Below are 11,418 nucleotides of genomic sequence, written 5' to 3'. Positions count from 1 at the left end.
ACCCCATACAAAACATCAAACATACCACCCACCCATGTGGCCCAGACACTCTAAAATAAATAAACAAATAGAAAATAACAACAATAATAATAAAAATAAATACGTGGATTTTAAAACAAATTAAAGATTTAAAAAAGGGGGGGGCTATGTTGGAGCAGAGGAGAGCTCCTGTTCAAAGTGAGAAATAAAAGGCTGCCAAATCTTAGTGAATCTGTTTGTATTGTCCTGCAGCGTATATCTAGGGTGTTCTAATTCAAGGTGTGCCATCACCTCCTCCATCCAGCGTTTGTGGGATGGTGGTGTTGCCTTTATTCAATTCAATTCATTTTTATTTATATAGCGCCAAATACAACAAATGTCATCTCAAGGCACTTAGATAGTAAGTCCAATTCAAGCCAATTGGAATTCAATTAATTATTAATAATCATAATTCATAAAGTAATCCAATTCGTTCATATAGAGCCAATTCAAAAACAATTTCCTAGCTAAGAAAACCAACAGATTGCGCTGAAAACTTTTTGTTTTTCGGTCCAATCTCCCGGCCTGAGCGTGCCTGAGGCGACTGTGGAGAGAAACGACTCCCTTTTAACAGGAAGAAACCTCTGGCAGAACCAGACTCAGGAAGGGTGGCCATCCGCCTCCACCAGCTGGGGTTTGAGAAGACAGAAAGGGGGGAGGGGGGGAGGGCCGCGGCGGCGGCGGCACTGTAACACCATTCAAAGGATATCTGTTGGAACAGGGAAACACGAGTTAATGACCACAATAATATCACATATACATAAAGAGAGTAAAGTGAGGAAAGGTGTGACAGATGAGGCCCCCCAGCAGTCTGGGCCTATAGCAGCTTAACTATGGGATGTTTCAGGATCACCTGAGCCATCCCTATTCAAGGTAAACACAAGAAACTTGTGCTAACGAAAAAATAAATAATAAAATAAAGGACCAGACTCAGTGAGTAATTCCCTATACTCCCTATATAGATCTGCTCCTCACACCACAACAACCATCTTTTTACAGCCACAAGCTACGTCAGCCTCACACTAACTGCACACCAGTCACAGCGGGGTGGGGATGCAAACCCTGGTTCGGGTAGGGGGAGAAATAAAAGAGGTAAGATAAGCGGGAATGGGATTCAAACCCTGGTTCGGGTAGGGGGTAATGAAAATATAGAGGGTGCCAGAGGTGGAGGCAGAACAAGACACACTAGTAGATTCAGCAGACAAACTCACCTAAACAGTCCTATAATCACTAAAAATACCAGCAAAAACAAAGCCATACCACTCACTCTCACCAACTGCACACCAGTCACAGTGGGGTGGGGATGCAAACCCTGGTTCGGGTAGGGGGTAATGAAAGTATAGAGGGTGCCAGAGGTGGAGGCAGAACAAGACACACTAGCAGACACACTATCAGATTCAACAGACCTAACTATAAGCTTTATAAAAAAGGAAAGTTTTAAGCCTGGTCTTAAAAGTGGAAAGGGTGTCTGCTTCCCGGACATTTACTGGCAGCTTATTCCACAATAGAGCGGCCTGATAACTGTAGGCTCTGCCTCCCATTCTACTTTTAGAAACTCTGGGAACCTCAAGTACACCTGCAGTTTGGGAACGAAGTGCTCTGTTAGGAAGATATCTTACAATGAGATCTTTAAGATATGATGGAGCTCGGTCATTAAGAGCTTTATATGTAAGGAGAAGAATCTTAAATTCTATTCTGAATTTAACAGGGAGCCAATGAAGAGAAGCTAAAACTGGAGAAATATGATCTCTCCTGTTAGTTCTCATCAAAACTCTGGCTGCAGCATTTTGGATCAACTGAAGGCTTTTCAGAGAATATGTGGGACAGCCCAATAATAAAGAATTACAGCAGTCCAATCTTGAAGTAACAAATGCATGGACTAGTTTTTCTGCATCACTCTGAGACAAGATGTTCCTGATTTTAACAATATTACGAAGATGAAAGAAGGCAGTCCTAGAAACCTGTTTTATATGTGAGTCAAATGATAAGTTCTGGTCAAAAATAACTCCAAGGTTCCTCACTGTAGAACTAGAAGCCAAGGAAATACCATCTAGAGTAACTATATAGCTAGACAATTTCTCCCTGAAACGCTCAGGTCCAAAGATAACGACTTCAGTTTTGTCTGAATTTAGAAGCAGACAGTTCTGAGTCATCCAGGTCTTTATGTCTTTAAGACATGCTTGTAGTCTGACCAACCTATTGGGTTCATCTGGTTTTATAGATAAGTACAGACACAGACACAAGTCCGCTATCAGAGGCTAAGAGGAGATCATTGGTAACTTTCAGCAGTGCAGTTTCTGTGCTATGATGCACTCTGAATCCTGACTGAAACTCTTCAAACAGATTATTTCTGTGTAAGTGATCACAAAGCTGAGCTGCAACTATTTTTTCAAGAACTTTACACATAAAAGGGAGATTGGATATAGGTCTATAATGAGCCAACACTTCTGAATCAAGAGTAGGTTTTTTAAGTAAAGGTTTAATTACAGCAACCTTAAAAGTCTGAGGTACATATCCTGTCAACAAAGACAGATTGATCAAATCCAATATGGAAGTGTCAATTAATGGGAAAACCTCCTTGAACAGTCTGGTTGGGATTGGGTCTAAAACACAAGTTGATGGTTTAGAAGAGACTATTGCTGTTGTTAGCTCAGAGAGATCAACTGAGCAGAAGCCGTCTAAATACAAATCAGGTTCTAAAGATACTTCTAAAGCTGCTGTACTTGATGATACATCACTGATAATAGTGGGAAGGACTCCATCAATCTTCTCTCTGATAGAAACAATTTTATTAATAAAGAAGCTCATGAAATCATCACTGCTGAGAGTTAAAGGAATAACTGGCTCAGCAGAGCTCGGACTCTTAGTCGGACTGGCTACAGTGCTGAAAAGAAACCTGGGATTATTCTTATTCTCTTCTATCAATGATGAATAATAAGCAGTTCTAGCTTTACGAAGGGCTTTCTTATACATTGTTAAACTATCTTTCCAGACTAACTGAGACTCTTCTAAATTAGAGGAACGCCACTGTCTCTCCAGCTTTCTTGCAGTCTGCTTTAAAGCACGCAGCTGTGAATTCTACCAAGGAGCCAACCTCTTCTGACTGATTACCTTCCTTTTCAGAGGGGCAACATTGTCCAGTGCTGTACGCATTGAAACTATAGTGCTGTCAACAAGAGAGTCAAGTGTTGCTGGAGTAAAGTTTAGGTAGTCGTCCTCTGTCATATCTGCACATGGCAGTGAAGAAAAGGATGATGGAATTAATTCTTTAAATCTGGTTACAGCATCCTCTGATAGACACCTTCTATATATAAATTTCTTCTCAGAAACTGTATAGTCAAGTAATGTAAACTCAAAGGTTATCAGAAAATGGTCAGATAAGACAGGGTTATGAGGGAACACTGTTAACTGTTCACTCTCAATGCCATAAGTCAGCACAAGATCAAGGGTGTGATTAAGGCAGTGAGTCGGTCTGTGAACACTCTGAGAAAATCCAATAGAGTCCATTATAGAATTAAAGTTCATATTCAGGCTGTCATTTTCAACATCTACATGAATATTAAAGTCACCCACTACAATGACTTTATCTGTACTCAGCACTAACTGGGATAAAAACTCTGAGAATTCAGACAGAAACTCAGAATAAGGGCCAGGTGGACGATACACAACAACAAACACAAGAGGTTTCTGGGATTTCCACTTTGCGTGGGAAAAACTGAGAATCAGAGATTCAAAAGAGCTCAAACTAATCTTGGGTCTGGGACTGATGAGTAACCCTGATCTGAAAATAGCTGCCACTCCTCCTCCTCTGCCTGTGGTTCGAGGAACGTGAACATTTAAACAGTCAGAGGGAGTTGCTTCATTAATGCTGACATGATCCTCCTGCTGCAGCCAGGTTTCTGTAAGACAAAATATATCAATATGATGATCACAAATCAACTCATTCACTAACAGAGACTTCGAAAGGAGAGATCTGATATTCAGCAAACCACATTTAATAGTTTGATGTTTTTGTTCAGTTAAATAAGATCAATCTCCTGGCCAACAATGAAGAGAATGCAACTGCTTTCCCTTGAGTGATCGTTAGTTGTGCTTCTCCTGGTGCCACACCAAAGATGGCTGCCAGAGGGTCAGGCTCTACATTTTTTCTTATAAATGGATGAGTAAGTTCTGAAAATTTCAGTCCAGAAGTCTTTCAGTCTGGGACAGGTCCAGAACATATGGCATGTTAGCTGGCACCTGTTTACATCTAGGGCAAGTCGGATCAGCCCCCTGATAAATTCTCGCCAGTTTCTCCCTTGAAAAATGAAGTCTGTGTAAACACGTTGAACTGTATCAAACCGTGTCTAACACATTCAGAAGACGAGTGTATTAGTTCGTATTAGATTGAAAATGAAAATGAGACCAAGTCTCCTTGTGACACTCCTAAGAAGGAGATGAAAGAAATAAAAAAAAGCCTGAAAATGACACTCTATATAACAAGGCACATTTTCTTTAGCAGGTTCCTGTTTGTCTTCATGTCTTTAATTAACATTTTCAAAATGTTTGACTTCACTGGATATCGCATATAAAGTATTTCACAATTAAGAAAAGTATTGAGAATAGATACTTATTAGAAAAGAAGGAGGAGCTACAGAAGTCTTCCCTGGCACCAAATAGTGCAGACAACCGTGGAAACATGGTGCAGTAATCATTCATTTATTCTGCCAGCATATAAACAAACAAACCAATGTGCGTCGAGTCTAAAAGGCTGACCGACCCTAAAGTCTGATGAAGCCCAGGAGTCATAATGGCTTTGCCCATCTGCTCCAAGAATACAACAACAACACTGAAGATGAGTTACCTTCGTCTTTCTACGTGTTTTTCTGCTCTATTAAGTGTGAAGGAAGACTTTGTAGATGTGTTTTTTTAATTTTTTAATTTTTATTGAAAACGCTTATTTTGTAAGTTATCAACAAGCAAAAATTCTACGTGGAATATTTTGCAAAATTAAAAACATGAGAAGAAAAATATTACTCTTTGTTTTTATTTTACAAGTTTAAGGGAAATACAAAATTGAAATGTTCATCTCAGCAAGGAGGTAGACGCCATTTCACCGTGACAAAGACATATTTGAAAGTGTACGGTAGGATATGAAAATATATTCTGAATGTAGTATGTATTTATGTTTAAGGAAATGGCTATTAAAAACTGCCAGAAATTTAAAGGAAGGATTTTGTTTTTTCTATAAAAATCTTTGTGTCCGTAATGTGTCACGTTACTAAAAGATAAATCAACAATGCTTAGAAATATACCGATATACTTACAAAGTATTTACAATGTCAGTACTACATATTTTTCCTACACCACAAAAGCAAACAAGCGTTATAAAAAGGAAGATCTGGTCGTTTTCTATGTTTTGAAATGTCATGCACATTTTGCTCTTTGGGTGGCAGTGTTACCTCGGGAAAAGAAGAAAAAAAGACCTGACAAGAAAGAAACTTACAAAGTGCTACAGTTACCAGAGAATGGATATGAACTTAAAAGCTTGCAGCACAGCCTACAGTAAAAGTAATTTAATCTGACTTAATAATAATTCTGTCATAGAAATTAATACAACTTACTGGTTTGATCTAAAACTCTACACAATTGTGATAAAACGTTAAAAGAACCTTGTATTATCTACAGATACGGTGATATTCAGAGTTCGAACTGACACTGACGTGGCTGTTTTTTGAGTACAATTAAAGGTTATTCAAATGATTAGACTTCCGCTGTTCTATATTTTTGTTGAAGTCAACAAATCCCATGAAGAGACTAAAAACATTTTGTTGGTTCCTCTGTACGTACTTTCAGGCTTTACTATTTGTGGCTTTGAACACCAAGTTTGTCGGTTCCCACTTGTGAAATGAATCTCTGACTCAAATATGTATGGGTCACAAATAGTTTAAAGTCTAGTTTTACTCTAGTGTGGGTTAGCTTTACTTAGAATGGTCCATCACTTTGGTCCAGGTTAGAACATCTTAATAGTGAATGGACAAATTGCTGTTACTCTTTATACAGACATAAATGACCCTACATTTAACGTTAAACTGTAATAAATCACACTTTTGCTCTGGCACGAACAACAGAAGAAAATCTTTTGCTGAGTACTTTGTTATGTCTGAACTTCAAAGCTAATGCTATTTTCATTAGACTCAGCTTTAGTTTTTAACAGCCAAGAGCCAAATGTTAACATGCTAACATAATGAATTAAGGATGTACATCAAGTATAAAAACCTAACAAACATAAGCGCTGTCATTGTGAGCATGTTAATACTTAGCTAAAAACAAAAATGTACATGTGTGTAGCAGAGAAATGTGCCAGGCTACTCTATATCAAGCTTTGGATACTAAGGTATTTGTGATATGATTGCTGGTTTCAGTCTTGTAAAGGAATTGGTTGACCACAAGAAAAGATAGGAACAGGGAAAAAGCATTTTACCTACACTATTTTCATTTGAGGATGTCGGCTGTGTACTTGAACCTCATAGAAACTTTGTCAGTTAAGTTAAAACGAGAGCACATTTGGCTCAAATTTGAATACATCACTGTGGAGGCACTCAAGGAGTTTGTTCTCTCAACTTGAATTGACAACAACTAATCTAATCTGAATGATACAATATTAATGGATCAGCATGCAGACTAATGAATATCAGTTTTTGGTGTAAATCACAGCTGACATTTTCTGTTTAGTGTCCTGTACAGATCTGATACATCCAGTGAACCCTTTTGAGTCCTTTAGCTTAATCTTTGGTATCGGTTAGCTCGTTTGCTCTTTTCTTGCTCTTTACGTAGCCTGGGTGGAGATTCCATAACTCTTCACCACATCTGCTTAAAGCTTCATCCGTGTGCGGCCTGTCCAGTTTGGCTGTCTCTCATCTGTCATCATGGACAGGGTACTGCCTCATCAGGAGGGGTCTTCTATGAGCAGGGATCTCATTTTTGTACTCATTGGCATACACAACCACTTTGCTTATGTCATCCACTCTGCTCATTGGGCTGTAATCCATAGATACTCCAGAGTCAGCCACTGCCATGTAAGCGTACCCTGGGCCTTTGGACGTCCAGGCTTGGTTTGGGTACTCAAAGCTGGACTGGGATGAAAGATGACCCGACCCAGAGCTCTGCTGAACGGACCCCAGGTCAGAGTGGGACTCACACAACGCTGGTTTTTTAGAGGCAAAAAACACCTCAAGGGGTAGGGTCTCCTCAAGAGTGTCATCCATGGGCTCATCTTCACTGTGGTTATTCGCACTGAGGGTGACGTAAGTGTCTTGAGATTCCAACAGAGAAGAGTGGGAGCATGGGAGGGGGTGCTGGTGGAACACCCGTAAGCGATCCATCATCCAGTGGTTGTGAGGTGAGGCTCTCCACTCATCTGTGAGAGCTGAATCACCCCTATTCAACAACTCTCCCCCAGCTGCCACTTTATTCGTATCCGTGGCCTCATTTCTGACGGCGGTCAAAGCTTTAGAGGCCTTGGGTGGAAGAGGTGGAGAGGTCAGAGAGGGACAAAGGCTGAGTTCTGAGAGTACTTCTAGGGGAGAAGGGGATTCTTCAGAGTAGATGAAAGCTGGAGTCAACCACAAACCTCCACTGGTCTGCCCTAACCACTCCTGTACAGAAACAGAAAGGATTATGAGAACACTCTAACTTTGAGCATGAGATTCAGTTTAAAGTAAGGCCTCAGAGATTCTAACTGGCCTGTAGACTCATAGTCTTGTTCTTACCTCAAAGTTCCCACCATAAACAGTGAAAAGACCTTGGAATTTGCTGTCAGGAGTTGGAATGATTGGCCAAATCTTTTTTATAAGGAACCTGAAAAGAAAACAGCAGAATACAACTTTTCAAATTTGTCCAACAAGTCTCTTCTATCTGTTAGTTCTTAAGATTTTCACCAGGGCGACAAACACAAGGTGGATAGAAAATAAGTCAAAATGTTTGTGTAGACCTGATTCACCAACCTCTGATGGGACAGAAGTATGATAAGAAGCAGCACAATGAGGACGAAAGCGATGATGAGGGTCAGGGACACAATGAGTGGGTCCAATTCTGGAGGAGGCACAGCAAGATGAATATGTGAACATCAAGTAAAAATGTGGCACAACATATACTGTGCCCATTCCATGGTATTGCTGTACTTCTGGTAATGCAGGATGACACAAGTACAGTGTATGCATATCCACCTGCAGGGAGAGTTTCCACAAACACGGGGTCACTCAAGGCACTCCAATAGCCATTGTAGGTGATCCCGTCCAGCTTTACACGGACTTGCACGCTGTACTTTGTACCCGGCTGAAGGCCCGTCAGAATCAACTCAGAGCAGGCTCGTGCCACCTCCACCTGTTTAAAGATCCCCCAACTCGTCAGCACCCCAACTGTAGCCTAAATCTGCTACCTGAAGTTAGCAACCTTCATGATATTGGTGAAGCCACTAAAATAAAAGCCATACCTGCCCAAGGTGATTGTCCGCTGGAGCGTAGATCACCTCATATATCATGCTGTCATCCATGTACTTGAGAGGAGGCGGCACCCAGCTAACATTCAGCTGGCCTTTATGACCAGTGCTGCTCACCGTTACGTTAGCAGGAGGGTCCAGAAGAACTGCCGGACCAACAAAGAATCGTGTTAGGGAAGACTGTGGTGGCAGGTGAGGGAAGTTTGTCATATCCTGAAACAAACAGTAGTTCCTCTATGTGTAGATACCCTGATATCACTTCCAGGCTGGTTTGCTGATTACAGCATAATCTAGCGAACATTTCTGGCGTTTCTTTTTCATCAGACACATGGAAGGATTAGCATTCATTTTGAAGAGTGTACGTGTCCACTCAGTACATCTGAATTGTGCATTGAAGCTCCTGTTTTCGCTGTTCAACACTAAGATTTATGCATTTAGCAGACGCTTTTATCCAAAGCGAATTACAAGGGGAAAAAAAGGAGAATTACCGAGAATTAGAATAAACAATTACGGCATAGTTTTACCCTTCACAATCTGTTGAGAACTGGCTGCTTTACAGATTTTCATACCTAGCTGCTGTGGTCGAATTCAACGCTGATGGCCAAGCCCAAAAATTAAAGTCATGGTCGAAAAACCAAAACAATGAGCTTAAAGATGCTAGAATGCTTCTGAGAGGAGGGTCGGATGATTCTCAAGTGAGTTTGTTGGCAGAAACAACCACATCAGACACAGTTATTTGATTAGTTTTCAACACAAAATATAACATGATATGTAGCAGATTTTTGGAAAAACTATTGATGCTGAATCAAATAATCCAGATATGATAATTTAGCCGTACTATTTATTGAAAGATGAGGGACGTTGTACGGTAATAGCAGTAAAATCACTCACAAACAAGCTCGACGAGGAGACTGCGATTGTGAATCAGCCTTCCGTCCCGACGAACCTGGATGTCCATCTCGACAAACATCTGAACCCGGTTCAGATGGCAGACGAACAACCTTTTCCCGCCTGCTGCAGGGACGACTCTCAGCGGGCACATGCTGCCGTTTTCGTTTCTGGTCAGGAACAGAGGCAGACACGGTGGGAGATTGTGGGTTGAGTGAAAGGATATTGCACTTCCATCATTCAGATACTGGATGGCACAATCTATGTCCTTTTTTTGTAATATTGGTCCAAAAGACTGAAAAGGGACCTGTTTGACTTACTGGTAGGTGTATGTGAAGGAGTATTGATCCAGGGAACCAGCCCTCTCCTCATCTTCCTCCCAGAAACAAACAAAGTTATTCCTGCCCTCAGTAAAGCACTTGGGATTTTCTGGTTCCTCTTTCAGGAGTATGGAGGCTGATTAGATGAAACAGGGATGGCATCAGGAAAGCGTGAGCTCACCATGTAGAATCATGATCAGTCTAAAGCCTTTGGTTGCTGTTGTTTTGTTGAAATATCAAATAAAAATGACTTTCTTTTACAAATGCTTTTGTACAATTACCGGCAGTTTGCCCATTTGTTGGAATAAGTTTGGGTTTTTATTGCCACCCAGGACAAAGAAGAAAAAAAAAGAAAACAAAAGTTATCCTACCTTTTTTTGCGAAATCTCCTGCGCCTTGAGGGGAAGCCGTCCCCATGGCGCAGAATACCAGGTGCAGTGCCAACAGAAGGTTGAATTGATCACATGTCATCCTTTTGTCCTCTCTGTGACCAAAGACTTGGACCCTTTGCTGTCCACCTGCATCACTGGACCAACGACCTGCCACAAACACGCCCGCCGCAGCTCTTTGCCAGGAGTGAAGCTTGTTTTTGTTGTTTTAGTTATCACGGATGGCGCAACGCGGTTACGCGCCTGCTGGAGAGCGATAAGGTGCGCAGTGAAGCTGTTTACTTTCTCCACTCAGTGAAGAGGAGGTGGAGCAAAAAACAAAAAGAGAGCTTTTTACTCTACTCCTTGTAGGCGGGAATCACGCGCTCATTGATGTTTACGACTGTTTGACGTGTGTGAGAAAGCGAGCAAACTGGGTTTGCGAAAAACGCAAATGGATAGATAGATAGATAGATAGATAGATAGATAGATAGATAGATAGATAGAGTTAAACTTAACAGGGGTCAACTTAATCCCTGCATGCGGCTGTGGGCCTTAACTGAAACCGCATGCGCGCGCTCAGTCTGCACTAGGCAGACCTAAACGGTTTCTTATCTCCTTTCTGCACTTGCATGTTTTCATCGTTTGACCAGCATTATCAGTACTCCAGACAACCACGTTTCATAGCCCTGGGGGGCGTAGCGGCCCATCCCTGCCTGTCCAATTCAGCGCTTCTTTACATCACTTGGTCTGAAAGAAGTTCTGATGTAAGGAACAGTGGGATTGAGTGGACATAAAGGCTTGCATTTAAAGATGATACATTTGAGACACAAATGGCCTCACATTCAACTCTAGAATACTTTGGTACACAGAGGAGTTCACGGTGGACCCAATGACTGCAAGGTGTCCAGGTCCCGTGGCTGCAAAACAAGCCCCAAGCATCAGCCCTCCACCACCGTGCTTGACAGTTGGCACGAGGTGTTTGTGCTGATATGCTGTGTTTGTTTTCCTCCAAACGTGCTGCTGTGCATTATGACCACACATCTCCACTTTGGTCTCGTCTAATGAAAGGACATTGTTCCAGAACACATACACATACTCCCCTGTGAAAAGTGACTGTCCAAAAGCAGAGCTTCTTTCTTCTCTCGCCTCAAACAGTTGACCGTAAACAACTTGTCATTTTTTCCTGCAACCAGTCCAAACAAGCCATCAGTCTTTTTTATCAGTCTTTCTTTCTTCAGTCTTCTTTGTTCAGTCTTTTTCTAACTGTACTGTCATGAACTTTAACATTTAACATGTTAACTGAGGCCCGTAGAGTCTGAGATGTAGCTCGTCGTTTTTTTTT

General features: G+C 41.3%; 1 protein-coding gene across 1 annotated transcript; it reads right to left on the bottom strand.

Annotated features, from left to right (window-relative positions):
• Positions 1-5,028: 5,028 nt before the first annotated feature.
• On the bottom strand, positions 5,029-10,357 carry epor (erythropoietin receptor). Its single transcript, XM_075453587.1, has 8 exons — positions 10,077-10,357; positions 9,706-9,841; positions 9,389-9,555; positions 8,492-8,643; positions 8,226-8,382; positions 8,004-8,091; positions 7,770-7,857; positions 5,029-7,655 (listed from the first exon to the last, which is right to left on the bottom strand). The coding sequence occupies exons 1-8, from the start codon at positions 10,174-10,176 to the stop codon at positions 6,915-6,917; spliced, it is 1,629 nt and encodes a 542-aa protein (XP_075309702.1). The 5' UTR covers positions 10,177-10,357; the 3' UTR covers positions 5,029-6,914.
• Between the last annotated feature and the right edge of the window lie 1,061 nt (positions 10,358-11,418).

This window comes from Odontesthes bonariensis, chromosome 21 (assembly GCF_027942865.1).
Source record: "Odontesthes bonariensis isolate fOdoBon6 chromosome 21, fOdoBon6.hap1, whole genome shotgun sequence".
Classification (NCBI taxonomy): Eukaryota; Metazoa; Chordata; class Actinopteri; order Atheriniformes; family Atherinopsidae; genus Odontesthes; species Odontesthes bonariensis.
Note: the sequence above shows the minus strand (reverse complement) of the source record. Positions and strands in the feature narration are given on the sequence as shown.

Excerpts from the sequence above, each read along its gene's own strand:
- epor (XM_075453587.1), bottom strand. The coding sequence starts at position 10,176 with ATGACATGTGATCAATTCAACCTTCTGTTGGCACTGCACCTGGTATTC. Across the intron at positions 8,644-9,388 it reads TCTCCTCGTCGAGCTTGTTT|TTCTTCTGGACCCTCCTGCT; the intron begins GTGAGTGATTTT and ends TTGGTCCGGCAG. Across the intron at positions 7,656-7,769 it reads TTTATGGTGGGAACTTTGAG|GAGTGGTTAGGGCAGACCAG; the intron begins GTAAGAACAAGA and ends GTTTCTGTACAG.